Consider the following 25,036-nt stretch of genomic DNA (forward strand, 5'->3'; position numbering starts at 1 on the left):
ATATGAAGCAGACATAGCGAACACTTATGAGAAGCTTATAAAAACCTGTCTACATGCGGTTCACCCATGACCTAAAAGCAGCAGTTGCAGTACAGTATGAAGGCTGTAATCTGAAGGTGGACTTTGCCTCAGTCATCTCAGAGTGCTGTGTCAGGACATAGTGGTGAAGGTAGGTGAGTGCTGTGTCAGGACATAGTGGTGAAGGTAGGTGAGTGCTGTGTCAGGACATAGTGGTGAAGGTAGGTGAGTGCTGTGTCAGGACATAGTGGTGAAGGTAGGTGAGTGCTGTGTCAGGACATAGTGGTGAAGGTAGGTGAGTGCTGTGTCAGGACAGAGTGGTGAAGGTAGGTGTCAAAGTATTCAGTGATGTGTAGGGTTTTAGGGCTTGTTTAGACGACAATAGTCGTAGCATAAAACGGCAATGTTTTGTTGCGGCTGTCCGCGTTCATACGACAACGTTGATAACGATCTTCGTGCACATGGATCTGCAGAAACGATCGATCGAGAAGCTCTTATCGGTCGAGCGAAACAAACAAAAAGTCTATTTGCAAAGCCCAGGTGACCTCGAAGCCTGCCAGCAACACGCACCATAGAGGCCGGCATTGAAACAGCTGATACAGTATCATTGCAGGTCGCCTTTTTTTCTTCTATTTGTGTATGCCTATTAGGGGTGTCAAAAATAATCGATTATAAGATGCATCGCGATGCGGAGTACGTGCACGATTCTTCTGCATCGATTCACAAATGTCAAAAATCGATTATTAATTTTTTATTTTCTTTTTATAATCAAATAAAATATAATGGAAGTACATGCAGTTGTTTATTTTAATTATGGATCATAATACAATGCAATTCCAAATGCACTTTTATTTTAAAAGTAGACACACAGTGAGAAAAAAGAAAGTGAGAAAAAATAAATCATGTATTGCGGAAGAAAGTGATGCATCGATTTAAGATGCATCGAGATGCATCGATAATTGTAATCGAATCGAATCGTAGCCCTCTGCATCGTAATCGAATCATAAGGCCAGTGAAGATTCACAGCCCTAATGCCTATTGGGCAGAAAGCGTAATAGCCGTGCGTGAAGTGGGGCGAGAAGTATCGTCACAGTTTTCACAAGAATTGCATATTGCCAGTTTTACAAGGCGACGCTAGGGGTGGTGTTTTTACAAGATTCCTGTGAACAAAACGCCAAAAACGCAACAATAGTTTTGCCATTTCCTGTAGAAACTTTTCACTCCGCAAGTCTACTGGGGGCCAGTTGCACAAAACACCTTGAGTTAAGATTGTCCTTAAAAACCGAGTTAAAGGAGAATTTCGGTTTTTTCGAACCTGGAGCCATCTCCTGCCATTAATTATGATTTGTCCACTCACCAGGCGATCCCCGCGGCGTATCTGGGCGTCCTAGCGTTGTTTTGATATCAATAGCGTCCAAGTCAGTCGTAAAGTGGAGTTGATTTGGGGCCAAGTGTGAGCCTGTATTTCCTGCATCTAAATAGCTATTTTTCTTCCCTTTTTCGCCAAATATCGCCAGAATCTGATCCGTCAAGATCCAGCAGAGTGTTATTTCACCCAGGCTGTTTCCTGGAGTGCACAGGGATCAAATTACCTCAAACGTGATCTAGGTCACCAAGTCTCGTGAAGTCCCGCGATACTTTCCTGTCGACTGGCCAAATACAGGCAGGACGCTTTGCGGTGGTGGTTTTAGCGTAACCTATGTGGGGTTTGGCGTAACCTATGTGGGGTTCGAAATAACGAAGGTTATGCCAAACCCCACATAGGTTACGCTAAAACCACGACCGCAAAGCGTCCTGCCTGTATTTGGCCAGTCGACAGGAAAGTATCGCGGGACTTCACGAGACTTGGTGACCTAGATCACGTTTGAGGTAATTTGATCCCTGTGCACTCCAGGAAACAGCCTGGGGTGAAATAACACTCTGCTGGATCTTGACGGATCAGATTCTGGCGATATTTGGCGAAAAAGGGAAGAAAAATAGCTATTTAGATGCAGGAAATACAGGCTCACACTTGGCCCCAAATCAACTCCACTTTACGACTGACTTGGACGCTATTGATATCAAAACAACGCTAGGACGCCCAGATACGCCGCGGGGATCGCCTGGTGAGTGGACAAATCATAATTAATGGCAGGAGATGGCTCCAGGTTCGAAAAAACCGAAATTCTCCTTTAAGGTTTCTTATCAAATAAAATTGCTTGCACAAAACAGCATTAAGTCTTCTCCTTAGTGTTCAACATTTGAAGGAAACCAGATGTGCTTTCAACTAGAGAGGTCAACGGTTACAACATTGTGTACACGGGACCTTCTGGCAGCGTGTAGCCGGTTAACCGGATGTTGTTTTGTGTTTTTTGACCTGATAAAGTGATCATCTGTAGCTTACGCGTGATTTCTAACCCCACATAGGATAAGCAATAACCACGCCCTGTGGCACCGGGATTGGCCAGGAGCAACACTGGAGGGCACGCAGCCCAGCGATTTCATGAACCAACTGAATAGCTCTTGAGAACGGACAGCGATTTCGAGAGCGGACATCGAAATGAATTATGGTCACCTACCTTCCTTAGCATAGTAATAATAATAATAAGCATAATAATTGTAATCTACACAATGTACACAATCTACAAAAACATGCAATAATATAAACGGTGTTGTGTTCACGTTCATAGCTCATATAATATAATGTATCATATCGTTAATTTCAAGCTCAATTCTTACCCAGAGAAAAGGTACAGCACTGAAAACAAGCAATAGTTTTTTAAACAACTTTATTTTAAAAGATGAAAAACCCCAGGTGCTTTAGTCCCAAGCTTCAATGCTCCTGGCCAATCCCGGCGCCACAGGGCGTGGTTATTGCTTATCCTATGTGCAAATAGAAATCACGCGTAGCTTACAGGCAGTAGATTGTTGTGTATGCGCCACGTCAGTGGGACTGTCCCTTTAAGAGTGTTTTACGACAGTGCTGTAAGTGAGGGTGAACCTAGCCTGAACGTTTGACTGTTGTCATCAGAGTTGAGCCTGCTAGAGACGTAGCAGCCTGAGAGTTTAGCCTGTACGACTCACAGCTGTTGTTAATAAAACGTTAAACAGCACGTCGTGGTCCGCCAGTTCTTCAGACATAACATTGGCGATGAGGATGAGATGGGACTGACGTTCTCACCGGACAGGACGCAGACTGAAAATAATGTTAGCAGCGGTAGCTAGCTTGATAGCTAAGGGATAACACGTACTGTGATAGAAGCACAACACTCCCCAGAAATATGAAGTGTCTAGCCAATCTGCTCCCACAATTGAGCCTTTCTCTCTCTGTAGTGATAGTTTCTCCATTATTAGTTGCCTGAAAACGAGCGCCCGCACCAGCGCCTTTCTGAAGCCACTGCTGAGTTTATTTTCAATTCCATATTTCCCCTCCTTCCTCACTGGGATCACTGCACACCAGCGTACTGGCAGGAATAGGCTTAGTGGGCACACGCAGTTTATTTTTGATGAGCAATGAATGATTGCGAGTCCACAACACAGTAAAATCATTGTCAAAACTGTATTTAAAAGGACACATGAAAAAAGACGTGTAAATGGTTATTGATTCTTCTAAACGGATATGATTTAATATCCGTGTACCACCCGTGCAGTCGTGTACACGGTGACATCCCTACTTTCAACTCGCCCCGTTCAGAGCCATATCTGGCGACTTGCAGGTAGGGCTGCCCTCGACCAAAGATTATCCTGGTCGACGAAAAAGTCGACCCCAGCTCCGACAAATCGTTTTATTTTTTTATTTTTTGCAGTGTATTTTTTTTTCTTATTTTGTGCAGTGTACTGACTACTGAGCACACTATACCCGATAGCTGATAATTATAAATAAAAGCTATTTGCAGCATTGTAACATTACCGGAATGGACAGACTGTTCAGCGTGCTGTGCAACACCTGGCCATATTCAGTTAATGGGAAACAGCTTTGAGTTGCGTGTGTGATGGTGATGGTTATGTAGCGTTAGCACACGTGGCATGGTTAATTAGTTGGCAGAAAGGACAGTTAGACAGCTTTTGCGATTTATTCCAGTAACAACTTATAAGTCTGTCTAACATTAGTTTTGCTTTGATAATGGAAGAGATTATCAAAGAACTCATGCTGTAAATTGTACAAGGAACCCTCTAACCTGGTGCATTATTAAAACATATTAATAATGTAATGTAATTCTTTTTTATTTAAACATGACCAACATAGTCATTCAACATCTTACCTTTCTTTACAGTCTTCTGTGAGAAGCCAAACAAATTTAGATGTCCACTATACAACAGAATCATTGAACAGCAGCATGTTGTAAACAGTGTTTCATAAAGTATAAATGCTTTGTAAATAAAATAAAATAAAATAAAATACAGCTCATGAACATTTCCAGTTCACAAACATTATAGTGCAAACGGATTTGAGGTCTGTACATCTGGCTCATGGTGCATGCACAATGCACATGTAGCCTACAGTATTTATGTTTTTGTTTCAACTACAAACATAAATAAACGTCAACTTGAAACTATGTTTTAACTACCACACACAGCCTATAATATTATAGTCTATGTTTATTATTATTATTATTTTTTTGTAAAATATCGATACTGGGATTTATGTATCGATACTTGTTCCTTCACATGAATATCGATTCAATATCGATATATCAATTTTTTTAACCCAGCCCTATATATTGTATTGTATAATATTTGTATCATTATAATTTGCCTTTCAAAAATCCATATCGCCAAAACCTAGTTGCTAGTTTTAGTACTGGGAACTGTCATTCTTCTGTATTATCGCTAGTTTTCAAAAGTAAATGAGTTCTCCATCCCTCCCTCCCTTCTCTCCAGCCTTCCCATGGTTTGGCATGGACATCGGAGGAACCTTGGTCAAGCTGGTCTACTTTGAGCCCGTCGACATCACTGCAGAAGAAGAACAGGAGGAAGTGGAGAACCTCAAGTCCATCCGCCGCTACCTCACCTCCAATGTGGCCTATGGTACACACACACACACACACACACACACACACACACACACACACACACACACACACACGCACACAATGTATTAACACCCAAATCCTCACTTCTGGTAGTTTCTCTAGAGCCCTTTTCCCACATGCGCTTTGTACCGCAAAATGACCGGTATGTGGTCTAATGCCTGCATGTGAGAAAGGCGCCGTGCCGGTATAAGCGCGACCCCGTCGTCCCCGACATTTCACCACTTTCGACCTAGTCAGAAGAGCGGTATGCTCTTAAGGGGACGCAAGTGGAAACGGTTTATGAGAGAATGGGCAGCTGTCTGCTGATGTTATCTATAGCATGTCGGCATGGTGCCTCAGTGGTTAGCGCTGTTGCCTCACAGCAAGAAGGTCCCGGGTTCGAACCCCGGTCCGTCCCAGGTCCTTTCTGTGTGGAGTTTGCATGTTCTCCCCGTGTCCGTGTGGGTTTTCTCTGGGTGCTCCGGTTTCCTCCCACCATCAAGAAAGACATGTATGTTAGGGTTAATACTCCTGTCAGTGCCCCTGACCAAGGTACTGGCAAAAGAACTGGAGTTGGTCCCCGGGCGCTGCACTGCAGCTGCCCACTGCTCCTAGTTCTAGGAAGGTTCCTAGTAGAGGATGGGTCAAATGCAGAGGATGAATTTCCCCATGGGGATAAATAAAGGATAACTTAACTTAACTTACTTAGCAGTGGTTCCCAACCAGCGGGCCCCGGACTGGTGCCGGTCCGCAAAGCATTCGCTGCCGGGCCGCGAGGAAACTATATGATTCTGCAGGCACAAAGAGAGAGAGAGAGAGAGAGACTCACTCTCTACACAGAGAGAGAGAGAGAGAGAGAGACCTATAGTGTACATTAAGAGAGGGAGCGTGAAAATGAAAGTAAAAAGACGGGCGCGAAAGCAGAGGATCATTAAACATTGTGCTTTTTTCCAGCACACATTAAAAAGAGCCCACGCTGGATCGGTTAATTTGCATGTCGGGTATTCACCTGGTGGGCCAAATTCTTCTGGGTCGTGTTAACACTTCCGGCGGTCACGGACGTCAGAAGAAGAGAGTTGTTTTTGTAGCGGACAGTGCACGGGGTAAAACAAAGAACGTAGCCTAATACTTTGAGCTCGGTACACAGCAAGCAAGCAGAGTATCCACTGTTAGCCAGGTCAGATAACGTTATTGTCGACAATGACGAGCACTTTCTTGTAAAACATACCTGGACTCCAACAAAGAAAGCTTCAGTTGCTCTCCTCTGAGCGCAGCTCGAGCCACTAACGTCAATAAGACGTTAACGTAATTCCCTGGAATGTGAGACTTATAACGAGCCAGTTACATGGCGTTGCATTCTTAGACATTGCCGTTTGCTTTTATTTGGTATGTTACATACAATTGGCTAAATTATGAGTTAATTCAGAGTTAGATGATATTGGAGCAGCCGGCCTTTTTCTTTTTCCTTTTTTTTAGCCGGAAGTCGTCACACGACCACACAACCGGGTCAAATGGGCGTGGCTACATAAGGTGAATAATACACACCTCTTTTGTGTGGTAAAAAAAGAGGACTAGGTGAAATCATAAAGTGTTGCAAACACATTTCCATCTTGTGGCCACAGTGATATGTAGGAACATCACGTCTCACAGACATGACAGAGAAAGAGAACAAATAAACCGGCTGTGTGGTGTGTGGGAGACACATTGGTGAGTTAATGTTTTCATGTTATCTTCATGCCAAGGAACTACGCCCTGTGTATTTAATACCCAAAAGTATGAACTATGCGCTATGCGTTTAATATACAATCCTATCCTTAAAAAGTCCCCCCCCCACGATCTATAGCAGGGGTGCCCAAATTCTTTCCCATGAAGGGCCAAAACTCAATATGGGTGGAGGGCCGAGGGCCAAAAATAAACGTTGTGGAATTACATTAAAATGTATTGTGTTTTATAGAAAATTAACATTCTAAATCTAAAATAACATTCCAATATAATAATCTACTTTTTATCCGTTTGGTAATTGTAATAATTTGCAATTGGTTATATATATTTAAAAAAAACATCTGCATTTGTGGGGAGCTTAAACATTTAATCAGTAAACACCCAGTTAAAAACAGTTGTATTTTCCACCTTTGTAATCAAGAGAGAAATTTGACTGAATTCACAACTTGAAAAATCCTCAAGGTACTTTGAAAATCAGTTTCGTAGTAGTGACGTATATTGTACTCTTTCAAAACAGCCACTCTGTCTGCAAATGAGACAAACCGCTGTTGAATTTACTTCGGTAAAGAAATACTCGTCTTGCCACTCCGTCCTAAACTTTCTTTTGTCAGTGTGCCACTGCCGTGATGATGATCTGTCCATCTTGCTGAGCTGGTGTAAAGCCAGTGACTGGGGAGGGATCAAATATCAGAGCTCACCCCCCAACCAGGTGATTCAGCCAACCAATCAGGAGCGATCAATCCTCAGATAGCAATGCCTCACACCCGTGTGATAGAGTTGGGGAGAGAGAATACCAGCTGCACAAAATGAATGTTAATCGTAGATAGAAGAGTCCCGACATCTCCATTCAGGTGCGGACTGCATAATCGGGCACGTCGGGCAACTGCCCGGTGGCCTGGCCTGCAAATTATTATTTTTTTTTTTACCCCCAAATCCGTGGCGGGCCAAAAAAAAAGAAGAGCGGCCCGCGGGCCCCAAATTGGGCACCACTGATCTATAGGGACGATCTGCTTATCTCACGAAACGACTCGATACGCGATATGGAGTTGATGATTCAATACATCCACGATATGACATCATAAATACAAGTTTAATGACAAGAAAGTCTGACTGTGCAGAATTATGTTCATTTCTGAGCCACCAGTCTTTCTAGCATTGGCTCACTAGAATCTAAACAATTAAAACATGTAATTGCAAAGTGGAAATGATAATAATTTGGATGGAGGGCTTGTGAAGTCATGATGGGGCGAGCCGTCTTATTTTGTAACTACAGCAGGAGCTAATATTCATTTTGAAGTGCCACGATACTTCTTTACACATCAAGAGCGATGCCAACATACGGCACCAAATTGCGATGCGAGTTTTGACCCACCTGTCAATCACAGCCACAGATGTGTACACGTCGGAAGCGAATTTCTGAAAAATCGACCGTGGTTCGAAAAAATAAACGCCGCAATAACGCTCAGCGAAACTTCGCCGTTGGTATGCACGGTTGCATTGACTGATATAGGTTCGGTAAATATTATTGATGTGCGAATTAATCGCACGGAAAAAATCGCTCCCGATGTGTAAGGACCTTTAGTATTGTCATTTTTGCATTGTTATGTTTTGAATTTCAATATACTGTCCCATCCCTCTACGTCACAGGTAAACAAGATCAGCCAATAACAGAATACAATTACAATTGCAATGTAATGCTTTTAACCAGTTCAACCTGAAAAGTAAAAAAAAGTCTCTGTGTTTGGTTTCTTTTTCAGCATAAAGACGGGTACATAAAGACACTGTGCGATTTTGGGCTGTCCCAGGTGAAAGATGAGCAACGTGAAAAAAACATAGTGATATCTATGCTATGGTCGTGGCTCCAAAACTGTGTGGCACTGCTGTGTAGGGCTGGGTATTGCCACTGACTTCCCGATATGATTCCGATACACAAGGTCCCAAGTCGATACGATTTCCGATATGATACGATACGATTCGATATCGATATTTTAGTTACAATACCAGTTTTGCTTTGATAATGGAAGAGATTATCAAAGAACTAATGCTGTAAATTGTACAAGGAACCCTCTAACCTGGTGCATTATTAAAAAATATTAATATCTACATTAAGAATTGACCATAAAACAAGCGGTTACACCATGTAATTCTTTTTTATTTAAACAGGACCAACATAGTCATTCAACATCTTAAACAAACTTAGATTTCCACTATACAACAGAATCATTGAACAGCAGCATGTTGTAAACAGTGTTTCATAAAGTATAAATGCTTTGTAAATCAAATCAAATCAAATCAAATACAGCTCATGAACATTTCCAGTTCACAAACATTATAGTGCAAACAGATTTGAGGTCTGTACATCTGGCTCATGGTGCATGCACAATGCACATGTAGCCTACAGTATTTATGTTTTTGTTTAACCTACAAACATAAATAAATGTCAACTTGAAACTATGTTTTAACTACCACACACAGCCTATAATATTATAGCCTATGTTTATTTAATTTTTTTATTTTAATTTATTTTTTTTATTTTTTTGTAAAATGCATTTTAAAAGATCGATACTGGGATTTATGTATCGATACTTGTTCCTTCACATGAATATCGATTCAATATCGATATATCGATTTTTTTTAACCCAGCCCTAATGCTCTGACAGAGGTTAAAAATGTCACTGTCCTGCCACCAATTAGCCTGGGACAAATTCTGACAGTGTCAGAAATTTAGGGTGACAATCTCACAATGTGAGTTCTGCTATGACCTACGACCTACGACCTAGGCCAGGGCAGGGCAGGGGCGCCCAAACTCTTTAGGATGAGAGCTACTTACAAAAAATGAAACTAGTTGCGAGCTACTTCTTTTCCCCTTGCCCCTCCCCCCATACATATTCAGCACATTTTAACGATATATTTATTTCACATTATTTAATAATGTTATCATGTTAAATACTGTAGATACTGAGTTAGCTATACATGAGTGGGATTTTAGTTCATGCATTAAACAGTAAAAGAATACACAGGGTGTTCCTCAAACTCCGAATAGCCACTCACTCACTCACTCACTCACTCACTCAGTGCGTGGACTCATGTCAGCATGGCTGCCGTCGGGCACGATGTCGGACCTTCCAAACGTCTCGTGTAGGGAATGGATGGGGCCGATCCAATATCGGTATCGGGTGCAGATATTGGCACTAATTCACGAATCGGATCAGATCGGAATTCGCAATTCCAGCATGGGCCGCACAGGGGGGGGGCGCTGGCCGTAATTTGCCCATGTATAATAGTATCCTTCTTTGCCTTGTATATTTTCTTAATTTTGTCTGCTTTTTGCAAGGTACAAAAAAAAATCTTTAATTGGCCAAATCTTTGCCTATACTGTATATTCAAGAAAAATATTGGTATCGGCATAATATCGGTATCGGCAGATATCCAAATTCAGGTATCGGAATCGGATCGGGAAGTGAAAAAATGTGGATCGGTGCATCCCTAGTCTTGTGCTTCCACCACGGACCGCAGCTCCCCAGTCCTCTTTTAGGGTGCTGACCATGGTCTCCCAGGGTTCCTCCTTCCATGAGTTGGTTCCCACAGAATGACTCGGCTAGCAGGCAGCTCAGGGTGTCTCGCTCAGTGTCCGGCTAGCTGTTGTCGCCTGTCTCTTCTTTTTCTGGTGAGAGGTGGTAGGTCGCCATAGAGATGCTTGTTCGAGACGTGCTGCGTCCAGCAGATGTTAAATGCCATTCCTAGCATCCGTGTGTAGCATCCGCCAATAGATTTTGATGTGGCCTTGGGAGAGGGTCCATGTCTCGCACCCACAGAGCAGTATGGTCTCTATGGTAGCACCCACAGAGCAGTATGGTCTCTATGGTAGCACCCACAGAGCAGTATGGTCTCTATGGTAGCACCCACAGAGCAGTATGTTCTCTATGGTAGCACCCACAGAGCAGTATGGTCTCTATGGTAGCACCCACAGAGCAGTATGGTCTCTATGGTAGCACCCACAGAGCAGTATGGTCTCTATGGTAGCACCCACAGAGCAGTATGGTCTCTATGGTAGCTTCTTGAGCCCCCGAGATAGATTTGAGGTCCACACTCACTCGCATACCGGATGACTTTACACACACACTTGACAACTAGGGGTGGGACAAAATATCGATACTCACGGTATCGCGATATTTCCACTTGCGATACGTTATCGATACACTGGCACCAAGTATCGATATGTTTATTTAATTTTTTTTTTTTTTTTTTTTTTTTTTTTAATAAACAGGCTAAAATATTATGCTGTGTGTGGTAGTTGAAACATAGTTTCAAGTTGACGTTTATTTATGTTTGTAGTTGAAACAAAAACATAAATACTGTAGGCTACATGAATGGAAATGTTTGCTCATTAATATCTACTTTTAGAAATTATATAGGTAGGTAGGTTATATAGGTTTTCTTGTTTTAATAATAATAATAAAAAGACTTAATGTGTAACTTTTCCTCCGTGGTATCGAAAATGTTATGAGTGAGTGAGGGAACTCTGAGAGAGTTCATGTCAATTCTGCTAATAAATACATAATACCTGCTTCTTGCCTTTTAGGGGTATTTTTTTCTCTTCAGTTACACAGGTATCGTGATGTATCGTCTTCCAATATATCGATTATCGCAGAATCGCTGTATCGTGATAATATCGTTATCGAGGGCCAAGTATCGTGACCATATCGTATCGTGAGCTACTCAGCGATTCCCACCCCTATTGACAACGTTGAACATGTTAATATTTTATATTTAATATTTTTAAACTGATGAACACAAACAAGTCATCCAAGTCATTACGTCCCAAGTCAAAGTCACGAGTCTTTAACGTCCAAGTCAAGTCTCAAATATAATTTATTTTGTGTCACGACTCACGTCAAGTCGCAAGTCATCAAAACAGGGAGTCGAGTCGTCTCGAGTCCAATTCTCAAGTCCCCATCTCTGCATAATACTATAGCGGCGTAGATCATGATGCTGATGCCTCGTTGGGCGCACACTTGATGACGTTCTATTCTTGTGTATTGACCTGTGATTCAGTAGGTAGGTAATCATCGTAGAGTCTACTACACACATCAAACTTGATGTCAGTCGTATCCAAGTCGTATTCCCAATTTCCCCCCGGGGATCATTAAAGTCTTTCTGATTCTGATTCTGAAGTTGATCAGATCCATGTCGCAGTGAGGCCTGCAATAAACTTAAAAGATTGTGAAAGTCCCTCAGTCTGTAGGGAGCTTAAGAGTGTCAGCCAGACACTTAGCATGTGAATGTCTTTCCCTCCGTCTGCCAGGTAAAACAGGAGTGCGTGACGTGCACCTGGAGCTGAGGAACCTGACCATGTGCGGCCGGACGGGGAACCTGCACTTTATCCGCTTCCCCACGCAAGCCATGCACCGCTTCATCCAGATGGGACGCGACAAGAAGTTCTCCAGCCTGCACACCACACTCTGCGCCACCGGGGGAGGGGCCTACAAGTTCGAGAACGACTTCCGCACGGTGAGCGATGGGAGGGTGTGTGAGAGTGTCGAGAGAGAGAGATAATGTGTGTGTGTGTGTGTGTGTGTGTGTGTGTGTGTGTGTGTATTACTACTAATGTTAGCAGAATACTAAAGCGAAATTTACTTCGGCGTAGGGCTGTCCTTGAATATTCTGATATTTGAATATTCGTTCATAATGCTGACATTCAAATTTAAAAAATAATTAAATTATTAACTATATATATACCGTATATATATTAGGGGTGTCACGATACACTCAGTTCACGGTACAATACGATACACGATATTGGGTTCACGATAACGATACGATATTGTTAAATATTTTAACAATATTTTTCTGCGATCGATTTGTAAGTTGAGGGGGCATATCCTCCACGCTAATTTGAGTAATTTCACTATTTTCATCCTCCGTGTGTCTGTAACGTCCCTCGTCTGTTCAAACAAAGCAATGAAAAGGAGAGCGAGCATGCAATCAGATGCAGATCAGTGCCACCATGTTCAGCTTCTTTTTCTCGCGATATGAGATTTCATCTCAACGATACATATTGTCACGTTTTGATATCGCGATATATTGTGGGACGATATATTGTGACATCCCTATGTGTGTGTGTGTGTGTATGTATGTATATATATATATATATATATATATATATATATATATATATATATACACACACACACATACATAATTAACTCACCATATATCTGGCAACACTGCAAACAACAAAGCAACGCTGAAGCAACAAGAGCTGTAATCAAGGGAGACCAATCACACCGGCCGCTCCACGCTTCCATGAAGCGCTGCTTCTGAGATGATTGGAGAGTTTGAGGTCGCCGGCAATTTTGATCCAATCAGAGAAAAGTTGACATTTTCGGAGAAATGCCTGTAAAGGACTATATGTATTTTTTCACCCCGAATCCAAAAAGCCGAAAGTCGCCATTCATCAGTCTCTACGAGTTACGGTTGCGGAGATATGTCCACCCTGCCTGCAGGACTACAGGAGAGAGATAGAGGACAGTGGGTGGTTGGGGGTTTCAAGTCTCTGACCAAACACTCTATTACAGTGATTGCTGTCAGAATATAGAGCCATTTAACACTTCAAAACATCGCTGAATGCAGCTTTAAGTAACATGTTTCTAGTAGCAAAACTGAGTTAATCAGCCTAAATTATGACTTTACCAACCTGTGAACAGGATAAATAAACGTGAGACAGGAGGACTTCACTGCTGGTTTCAGGCTTGCTCAACAGAAAGAGCGTAAAGCGCCGCTAACATGGTGAAGACCGCTCTGCCCGCAGGAAGCTAACATGGTGAAGACCGCTCTGCCCGCAGGAAGCTAACATGGTGAAGACAGGAAGCTAACATGGTGAAGACAGGAAGCTAACATGGTGAAGACAGGAAGCTAACATGGTGAAGACAGGAAGCTAACATGGTGAAGACAGGAAGCTAACATGGTGAAGACAGGAAGCTAACATGGTGAAGACAGGAAGCTAACATGGTGAAGACCGCTCTGCCCGCAGGAAAGTGACACCAAAGAACTTTTATGGAAAGAAATGACAGCTCCATATTGCCCCATTGCAACATCAGCGCCCAGCAGCCTCCGCCATTTTTTTTTTTTGGAAGCGTGACAGCGCCAAAAGAACCTCGCACAGGCTCGCAGTGGTCAGCTGCGGTAGCGCTGGCCCCTATAATCAGCCTCTCTAAACAGTAACTCAACGGGAGAACACTCTAAACTTTGGGGATTCACATCTTTTCCGGGCGTACTGCAAATCTTGATTGAAGTGGTGTAGTGCAGGGATGTAAAACAACAACCATATTGTGGAAACTAAGCAAAATTTTTCGTTTTCTTTGTTTAGTTTTTTCAAGATAAATACCTAATGAAAAGGACCCGAGGTTCAACTCCCGTTGAGTTACTGTTTAGAGAAACTGATTATAGGGGCCAGCGCTACCGCAGCTGACCACTGCGAGGCGCATTCTGTTTCCAAAAATGGCCGGAGTGTCGTCTCTTTCCTTCCACGCTCTTTGGTGACACCTGTCGTAAAAAGCATCAAAGCGTGATGTAAAGTGCTGCACTGCCCCCATGTGGCTACAAGCTCAAATGCACCTGGCGCACTTAATGGAAAATGTTGATTCTTAACTGCCCATGATATGAAGGCCAGGGACTGTACGTAACGTACAAATGGTGGAAACAGGTTGATTAGAAAATACAATGAATGAACATAAATGTGACCACACATTGGTGGGCGTCACACAATGTCAGTTTTTTCCAACATCATGCAGCCGTAATGTTTGGTGATCTTACCAACTGTCTTTTGCCTGGAGCTCCATTGAGTTTCTGGGCTGAGGAGGCACAGCCACAGGCAGCTGTTAACTCTCAACAGAAATACAAATTCCACTCTCTTTGAGTTTCTCTTACTCTATTTGCTGTTTAGTCCTTCTGAATGTTGGAGAACAAATTCCCAGGGCTTTACCTTAAGGAATGACCATGATTGTGTATGTAATGAAACTGGTTCAAGCAGCTAAGGCTAATTATCCTGACCTTTCGGAGGCAGGTTGTCTCTACTACACTTTAACGCTAGAGAAGGGAAAACAAAACTTCTATCAGGCGATGGTTGATTAATTATTTGGAGGAAGAGCTTCAGTTCTTTTTCAGTAAAATTTACGTTTGCCATCTTCATTGCCATTTAGTCTAAGGGAGTATTTATTGTGGTTATAAAATAAATATTGGGTTTGCCAACACCGTGTAAACAATTACAGTGCCACACCCAATGTCAAATAGGCTTAAAATCAAAAGTGTAAACAGAAAATTAAGCAAGCCTTTAGGCCAAATAAAAGCCCTTGGTTAAACCTCTCTGCAGTAGTCCTCAGTCACAACATTTCAATGAAGGAATACGTGCAACATGCACACTGCCATTCAAACATTTCAATGAAGGAATACGTGCAACATGCACACTGCCATTCAAACATTTCAATGAAGGAATACGTGCAACATGCACACTGCCATTCAAACATTTCAATGAAGGAATACGTGCAACATGCACACTGCCATTCAAATGTTTCAATGAAGGAATACGTGCAACATGCACACTGCCATTCAAACATTTCCATGAAGGAATACGTGCAACATGCACACTGCCATTCAAACGTTTCCATGAAGGAATACGTGCAACATGCACACTGCCATTCAAACATTTCAATGAAGGAATACGTGCAACATCCACACTGCCATTCAAATGTTTGGACACGTTCATTTTTTTCTTCAATTTTGCATTTTTCCCCTCTTCTTCATATTTTAGAATAACAGTAAAGACATCAGAACTTGAAATAAATGGAATCATGCACTGACTAAAAAAGTTAAGAATTCAAAGCCATCTTATATTAAAAGTAGCCGCCCATTGCCTTCATGGCTGCCCTCATGAAATGGCTGGCTAAACGCAGGGGTGGCTGGTACATTCTTTTTGTCCAGGGAGGGCTATACCAAACATAGGGCTGGATGATATGTCCAGGGAGGGCTATACCAAACATAGGGCTGGATGATATGTCCAGGGAGGGCTATACCAAACATAGGGCTGGATGATATGTCCAGGGAGGGCTATACCAAACATAGGGCTGGGTGATATGTCCAGGGAGGGCTATACCAAACATAGGGCTGGATGATATGTCCAGGGAGGGCTATACCAAACATAGGGCTGGATGATATGTCCAGGGAGGGCTATACCAAACATAGGGCTGGATGATATGTCCAGGGAGGGCTATACCAAACATAGGGCTGGATGATATGTCCAGGGAGGGCTATACCAAACATAGGGCTGGATGATATGTCCAGGGAGGGCTATACCAAACATAGGGCTGCGTGATATGTCCAGGGAGGGCTATACCAAACATAGGGCTGGGTGATATGTCCAGGGAGGGCTATACCAAACATAGGGCTGGGTGATATGTCCAGGGAGGGCTATACCAAACATAGGGCTGGGTGATATGTCCAGGGAGGGCTATACATGGGTCACGATAGGATTATATCATGATACATTGTGATACAATACATATATATTGCAATACTGTACATAATTTACTGAAAATGTTAAAATAGAGCTAAAATACAACACGCTGTGTACCACCCAGGTAGTGTAATAATATGTACATCACTTTATATTGATAACTTAGTAGACAGAGTGAGTCAAAACTACTGAGTGTTAAGTGTCTTACTGAACGCACTGGGGGAAAAAAGTATTCTTGTTGTGTCACTGAACACACGGATGTGCAAAAAAATCAATATGGCGATATATCACGATATTTTTCTGAAATATCGATACAGTATTGCGGAAAAAAGTATTGCGATATATTGCCGCATCGATTTTATTGCACAGACCTAATTAGAATACTGTAAAATGGATTTCATTATTTGTTACTTTACCGTTTTCTTTTTTTCTCGTTTTATCATTTTATATAAACTGAGCAGGTTTCCTAAACAACTTGAAGGAAATCAAGAGTCCTCTGAGTTGGGCTTGGTGCTCTCTCTTTCTTTTGTTTGACATGAAAATAGTCCATTTTCTTTCGTTTACATTTTCATATGGTAAATTATAGACTATCCAATGCAAAGATAATTCTGAATGCATTTCCAAATGGTTTCCTTTTTAATTAGCGCTATTAAACCACAAACACTAATTGTAATAGCAGGCTATCTAGACTGAAAGGAGAGCAACCAGCAGAGCAATGGAACGAACAATTAAATGGCTCAGCTATCGATAACAAACAATAGACACGTTTCAGCATGCAGCTACCATCAGCTGTTAACGAGCTGTTAACGAGCAGCTAACGTTACTCAAACTCACACATACAGCGCTCTCTGTAACGAGCTGTTAACGAGCAGCTAACGTTACTCAAACTCACACATACAGCTCTCTCTGTAACGAGCTGTTAACGAGCAGCTAACGTTACTCAAACTCACACATACAGCTCTCTCTGTAACGAGCTGTTAACGAGCAGCTAACGTTACTCAAACTCACACATACAGCTCTCTCTGTAACGAGCTGTTAACGAGCAGCTAACGTTACTCAAACTCACACATACAGCTCTCTCTGTAACGAGCTGTTAACGAGCAGCTAACGTTACTCAAACTCACACATACAGCTCTCTCTGTAACGAGCTGTTAACGAGCAGCTAACGTTACTCAAACTCACACATACAGCTCTCTCTGTAACGAGCTGCTAACGAGCAGCTAACGTTACTCAAACTCACACATACAGCTCTCTCTGTAACGAGCTGTTAACGAGCAGCTAACGTTACTCAAACTCACACATACAGCTCTCTCTGTAACGAGCTGTTAACGAGCAGTTAACGTTACTCAAACTCACACATACAGCTCTCTCTGTAACAAGCTGCTAACGAGCAGCTAACGTTACTCAAACTCACACATACAGCTCTCTCTCTAACAAGCTGCTAACGAGCAGCTAACGTTACTCAAACTCACACATACAGCTCTCTCTGTAACAAGCTGCTAACGAGCAGCTAACGTTACTCAAACTCACACATACAGCTCTCTCTGTAACGAGCTGTTAACGAGCAGCTAACGTTACTCAAACTCACACATACAGCTCTCTCTGTAACGAGCTGTTAACGAGCAGCTAACGTTACTCAAACTCACACATACAGCTCTCTCTGTAACGAGCTGTTAACGAGCAGCTAACGTTACTCAAACTCACACATACAGCTCTCTCTGTAACAAGCTGCTAACGAGCAGCTAACGTTATTCAAACTCACACATACAGCTCTCTCTGTAACGAGCTGTTAACGAGCAGCTAACGTTACTCAAACTCACACATACAGCTCTCTCTGTAACAAGCTGCTAACGAGCAGCTAACGTTACTCAAACTCACACATACAGCTCTCTCTGTAACGAGCTGTTAACGAGCAGCTAACTCAAACTCACACATACAGCTCTCTCTGTAACGAGCTGTTAACGAGCAGCTAACTCAAACTCACACATACAGCTCTCTCTGTATTATCTGGGCAAAGGTTGATGCAGAATGCCCCTTATCAGATGAGACTACAGTCATCAGTGAGATACACTCCAACTAATGTTAGACTGTTATAAGGTATTACTGGAATAAATCGCAAAGGCTGTCTAGCTGTCTTTTCTGCCAACTAATTAACCATGCCACGTGTGCTAACTGTTACCCATAACAGTTGATAACAATGCATTTCACACAATCGCTATTATATATAGCTATATACAGCTATATACTGTATACTATATATATTCATATATATATACCGGTGTATATATATATATATATATATATATATATATATATATATATATATATATATTAGGGATGGGCATCGAATTTCGAATTTTCGAATAATCGTTGTTATTATAGAGGTCGACTTTTATTATTGAAATTCGAAATTCGAAATTCGAAAAAAAAAATTTTTTTAGTGAAATGTTGCATTGTCTCCCCTGATTCTAAGTATAGTCAAATCGCTTGGTTTGAGCAAGTAAAACAATTTTTATAAGCATTTTAAGCAAGGTTTATGGAAAAATGAATAGCGGATGAAATCCCATGAAGAGGGAGAGGGGGTGACTTTGGCACCCCTTTGGCACTCAGACCTGAGCCTACTAAATATTTAATGAACCACTCATGATTGTCAAAACTGTTTTTTATTTTCGAAAATGTCAATGTCATGTAACATGTTCTTTACTTCAGTGGTGCAATGCTTGTTTGAGCTAAAAATCCACAGCAGAAGCTTTTTATATTAATTAATAAAGCCGTAGACTTAGAATCAGGGGAGACAATGCAACATTTCACTCACAAAAAAAACAAAAACAAAAAAAAACATTTTTTTTTTTTTTACATTTTTTTTTTTTTTTTTTTCCGAATTTCGAATTAAATTCGAATTTGGCCAGCGAATTTCGAATAGTGTTTTTGCTAGAAATGCCCATCCCTAATATATATATATATACACTTGTTCATTGTTTAATTTGAGTCATTGTTTGTTCAGCATTAATTTGCAGCTTTGTAAATACTAGGGATGGGCATTTCTAGCAAAAACACTATTCGAAATTCGCTGGCCAAATTCGAATTTAATTCGAAATTCGAAAAAAAAAAAAAAAATTTTTTTTTTTTTTTTGGTGAGTGAAATGTTGCATTGTCTCCCCTGATTCTAAGTCTACGGCTTTATTAATTAATATAAAAAGCTTCTGCTGTGGATTTTTAGCTCAAACAAGCATTGCACCACTGAAGTAAAGAACATGTTACATGACATTGACATTTTCGAAAATAAAAAACAGTTTTGACAATCATGAGTGGTTCATTAAATATTTAGTAGGCTCAGGTCTGAGTGCCAAAGGGGTGCCAAAGTCACCCCCTCTCCCTCTTCATGGGATTTCATCCGCCATTCATTTTTCCATAAACCTTGCTTAAAATGCTTATAAAAATTGTTTTACTTGCTCAAACCAAGCGATTTGACTATACTTAGAATCAGGGGAGACAATGCAACATTTCACTAATTTTTTTTTTTTTTTTTTCGAATTTCGAATTTCAATAATAAAAGTCGACCTTGATAATAACAACGATTATTCGAAAATTCGAAATTCGATGCCCATCCCTAGTAAATACATGCTCACCTGTACATATCCTGACCTGTACATATCCTGACCTGGGAAAACAAAATCCTCACTTTGTGCACTAATCTGTGGCTGTTGATAAAATGCAGAAGATTCACCAATTATTGTTTTTATTCTAAATTGTGGTTTTATATTTTTATGCTGTACTCCATTGCTTTTATCCATTGTAAATATTCTCGTTTTTCAGTTGCATAAACTGCCAAGAGAATATTTAATAAAGAAAACTTGAAAACACGAAATAGCCTACATTTTGAATGTTTACTTTTACTTGCAACATAGTATTACAACATGATTGAAAAACAAGTTAATTTTAGCAACAGCAACAAAAAGTCTTTGTTGTGTTTTGAATGGCTAGGGGTCACTAGGGGTCACTAGAGTTTTGTGACGTGACAAGTGCCGTCACAAGGTAAACAAGGTTGGGGAACCCCTGAAGTAACGTTGGACTCACACACGCTGTGTATGAAAAGCCTCCCAAACTCACGCCTGAAAGAAGCGATTCAAATGTGGGGTAAAGTTGGCGCAGTTGTTTATTGGGAAGTGTCCTCCCTCTGTGTTGCAGATGGCAGACCTGGAGCTGCTGAAGCTGGATGAGTTGGACTGTCTGATCCGCGGCCTGCTGTTCGTGGACCGGGTCGGCTTCAACGGACACCCCGAGTGCTACTACTTCCAGAACCCCCAGGACACCCAGAGCTGTGTGAAGACGCCCTGCAGCCTGGACAACCCCTTCCCCATGCTGCTGGTCAACATTGGCTCTGGGGTCTCCATACTGGCCGTGTACTCCCAGGACAACTACAAACGGGTGACTGGGACCAGGTGAGGGGAAGGCGCATACACGCACACGAGCGTGCACACACACACACACACACGCACACGCACACGTTAGTGTACTAGTAGGACAGCTGCACACAAGTCATAGGGGATCTCGAGTGATTGAGAGCAACATTTCAGCTTTTCGCCAGCTAGGGCGCTGTTTGATGATGTCACTAGGTTGACAGTACAGTACAGTACAGTACAGTACAGTACAGGCTAGTTAAGTGTTGGTAGTAAGGATTTTGAAATCTAACAGGCTCACAGCATATGCTGTTGTGTTTCTGACTTGGATTGCGGTTGTTTTGATGCATCAAAAGGTTCAAAATCCTTGCTAATCTACCGTACAGTCAACCTAGTGACATTATCTAGCAGCGCCCTACTCAGGGCTTAAAATTCGGCGCGGGATTGAGGGAATTCTGGGAATCCTGCACATTTTCCCGAATTCCCGCATATTTTCAATTGATAAAGGGGGAGTAATCCCGCAATGGTTTGCGCAGACCGATCTATGTTTGTGCGGAACGGGGCTTAGCAAGCGAAACGGCTGTCTGTCTGACCCACTGAGTCTGAGCACAGACTGTAGAAAGAGAGGCAGTATAGCCAAGCGAATGTGATTGGATGAACGTTTGACACTAGGCCAATCAGAGGCAGAGAGGGGCGGGTCATGCCTTCGCCTAGCCTTCGCCATCATGGAGAAAAAAATATTGCGTCCCTCGGTCCTCTCTCGACATCAACGCTCCTCTGCTGATTTCTCGTGGATACAGTTGCTTGCAAACATGATAGATCGTGACAAGTCCAACAACAAGGCACCTCTAGCTGGAACGTCAACACCGAGTAACCTCAGTGTCAGTGATGTTTAGCGTTACGTCATCGACGATGGAGAATCTGATATCGATAATGACGTTAATAATAACGTTAATCCTCCTTATGCCGAGCGCCAGTGACGTCAACGATGTTGTCGCCACTCAAATGGCATTTTTCCCATAAAGCAGCCGTGAAAATCTGGTGGAAGCATTTTCAATAAAAAGTGAAACGACACACAGATGGTTTATAGTCACTTCAATAGAACTCTCCCCGATGCAAAAATCGGAACAGGTTTAGTTGCCAGTAATGACAGTAAGAAAGAAAGGCAGATGTAGTGAGCAAAGATGGATGATTTAATATTCCATAGCTCTGACCTAAGCAAATCTAACTGACATCACTATTGTGAACATAGCGTGGTCCTCCCACATGCTACATCCTGCCAGTGAAACCCCTCGCTGTCAGGTGAAAAGAACCGGCTGGCGACTGCACATGTATCAGAGGAAGCATAAGCTAGTCTACAACAAGTAAAAGAGTTGAAATAATTCTGTTGGGCAGGAATATGTGCAAAAAGTCGACGTGGGTGAATATTTTTTACAGCTTCTGCAGGTCCAAAGTGCGCCAGGATCAGTCGTTTGAATTCCAGCCATATCTTATCTATCATCCTATCATCCAGGCTTATGTCATATAAAGACTGATGACATTGTGTGCTGTTAAACGATTAGGAGCAAAAGGAGAACGTCCCACAGATGACACAAGCATGTTGACATGGAATGACCGAGGAGACCGCTTGACAGCTTGTCTGCTGTCTGTCAAAAACATTAGAAGACCCAGTCAGTCAGACAGTAAACCAGCCTGTTGCACCCTAACGCAGTCAGTCAGTCAGTCGCAAAGCAAACCTGAAAAACCTGCTCTCTACTGAACCAGTCAGTCAGTCAGTCCCATTGAGATAAATAAATGGAGGCAGCGTGCCTATCTCCTCCATGTACTGTATGGTGTATTGAAGCCAAAATCTTCTCAGATCAGAGAACCAGAGTCTGCGCAGTAGCTCTTTTGGGTTGAAACCTCAGTCTGAGCCCCCCCCTCTATCCCCTCTATCCCCTGTAAACTTTCTTATGTAGAGCTGCTGTTTCTAGATTTGCGCACAGTGTGTCATGTTGTCAATCCTCTCTAGCTCTGTAAATATGGCACTTTAAGTTCTAATCATTTTGGTCTCACGAAAAGTAACCATGTAGATTCCCACTATGAGGTACGGCTGTCACTTTTTCCCAAAATAATGTTCGAACGAACTTTAATTGCCCGAAATTCGTTCGAATATATTCGAAGTTTTTTGGTTAATTAATTTTTTTTTTATTTTTTTTATTTTTTCCAGTCCAGGCCACCGGGCATCAGCCCGACGTGTTAGCTTGGACGCTCACAGTCACAACACTGCCTCACAAACTTGGCTGCATCCAACTCGAGACAACTTTTCAGACCCTGGAGACAATCTTTCTCAGAAGAGACTAACGCGACACATCTGGAGACTTTTTCTGACATGGGATTAACACTACCAGCAAGCAGCAGTTGGTTAATTTTGGTTCATAAAAAAAATAATAATAATAATAATAATAATAATAATCGAATAGTCAAGAACACGAACCCCTTCCCCACATTCGAAGTTGCATTCGAATTTCGAATTAAAAGTGACAGCCCTACTATGAGGTCAGTTTATCAAAATTGACGCCTGTACGGAAATCTGAATTTCGTTGTCGGAGATTGCTCCTAGCAGCCAGACTCCGGGGTGCTCTGGGCAACAAACCGTCATACAGGGGGAATTATTATCCTGATGAACTGATCTTTGCAGCTCTGTTGATTTAGCTAATGTTTCCATAGCATTTGATTAACGTTATGATTTAATTCATTTTGGAACAAATTTTGGTTTAACAGATGAAATCTAACTGAAACTTTGGCTACGTTGTAACTTGCGTTTACTAACTATGCAGCCCAGTGCTGCTGTCTCTCAGTCGGGTCGTTTTTCTAACTGTTATGCAGCTTGCAAACATCCCCATAGTCAAAGTACTTCCAAGAGATATCCATATAAATACTCTCCTCATGCTTTACCCCAAATAAAACCTCCCGTGTCTGTTTGCGACAGGCTAACCCGTTAGCTTTTAGCTAATGGCTGCTATTGTGTAGGCCTCATTTTATACCCGGCAGTTGTAACGTTATAAAACACATTTCCTGGCATACGCAGGCAGTTGGACAACCTGGTAAGTTATCGGTTGTTAGATTGTTAGTAATGTTAAGCCGACATTAAAGAATGCAAGCTAAAAGCCGGCTAACACAAGTGGCTAATGCTAGCTCGCATCTGTTAAAACCATTGATGTATTAAAAATAACCGATAACGTAGCGGGAGTAACTAATAAAACATATCTTTTCTGAACTTACTACTTCAGTCCCCAACCAACTTCTTCCTCGTTACTTCCTCGCGCACCTTTCTCAAAACAATGTCCTTTAAATTGCGGTCCATTGATATAGCGTTATACAGTCTGGTAGATAACAGATCAGTGTTGTCTTCTTCTTCTTCTTTACGTTTATTGGCAGATTGCAATCCAACTATCATGGTGCATACCGCCACCGACTGTAATTGAGTAGTCTTCAAAATTCAGTTATTTACATTGAAAAAATAATTGTCCACCCAAAGTGCTCCAATTCAGAATGATTGTCCATACTATTACTCGGACGCAGTTGCCTGACTCTGCGCAAATGTGTCCCGCAGTATTTTATCTGTCTCTGCTCCAGTTACGTCCACGTTCACCATATCCAGGAACCTCTTCGCAGCATCAACCACCATTTCTGTCCTCTCCGTCCTCCCAGTCATGCTAGCTAGTAGCACAGTTGATGACCATTGCCATGAAGGTCAGGAATCATCTCTTGTCCATGCAAACGTCACTCTCTCTTGATCTGTCCTTCTTTCCTTCTCTGGATCCTTTGGTACAGTATATCCACCCTGACCTCATTTCTCTCCCTTCTCCACCTCTTCTTAGCAGCCTCAGCATATCCCTGTTCCTCTCTCATCCTGTACTCACCTCCCCTTCTTCTCGGACACTGAGCATCATCCCCCACACCATGTTTCCCTCACAATGTAAGCGCTTAGCTTGCTCCTTACTCACGTCACAACTTTCAATATCACAATCTGTTTGACCACATCTCCTACATATTCTGTTTTTTTCTACACAGCGCAGCCACATGTCTGTACTCCTGACATGTGACTCTGAAAGGGCCTCACTCTGTCACAGCCACATGTCTGTACTCCTCCTGACATGTGACTCTGAAAGGGCCTCACTCTGTCACAGCCACATGTCTGTACTCCTGACATGTGACTCTGAAAGGGCCTCACTCTGTCACAGTCACATGTCTGTACTCCTCCTGACATGTGACTCTGAAAGGGCCTCACTCTGTCACAGCCACATGTCTGTACTCCTGACATGTGACTCTGAAAGGGCCTCACTCTGTCACAGCCACATGTCTGTACTCCTGACATGTGACTCTGAAAGGGCCTCACTCTGTCACAGCCA

The 25,036-nt window shown here is 42.1% G+C and overlaps 1 protein-coding gene across 1 annotated transcript in view; it reads left to right on the forward strand.

Annotated features, from left to right (window-relative positions):
* Positions 1-25,036, forward strand: part of LOC310789279 (pantothenate kinase 3-like) — a gene marked incomplete at its 5' end in the record, with an annotated part of 59,040 nt that overhangs the window by 16,849 nt on the left and 17,155 nt on the right. Inside the window, 3 exons of the mRNA XM_083650884.1 lie at positions 4,879-5,025; positions 12,037-12,242; positions 20,431-20,684. Coding sequence (XP_083507010.1) covers positions 4,879-5,025; positions 12,037-12,242; positions 20,431-20,684 — 607 coding nt within the window. The remainder of the gene's footprint in view (positions 1-4,878; positions 5,026-12,036; positions 12,243-20,430; positions 20,685-25,036) is intronic.

The sequence above is a fragment of the Poromitra crassiceps genome (assembly GCF_964638095.1).
Source record: "Poromitra crassiceps genome assembly, chromosome: 14".
In the NCBI taxonomy this organism is placed as follows: domain Eukaryota; kingdom Metazoa; phylum Chordata; class Actinopteri; order Beryciformes; family Melamphaidae; genus Poromitra; species Poromitra crassiceps.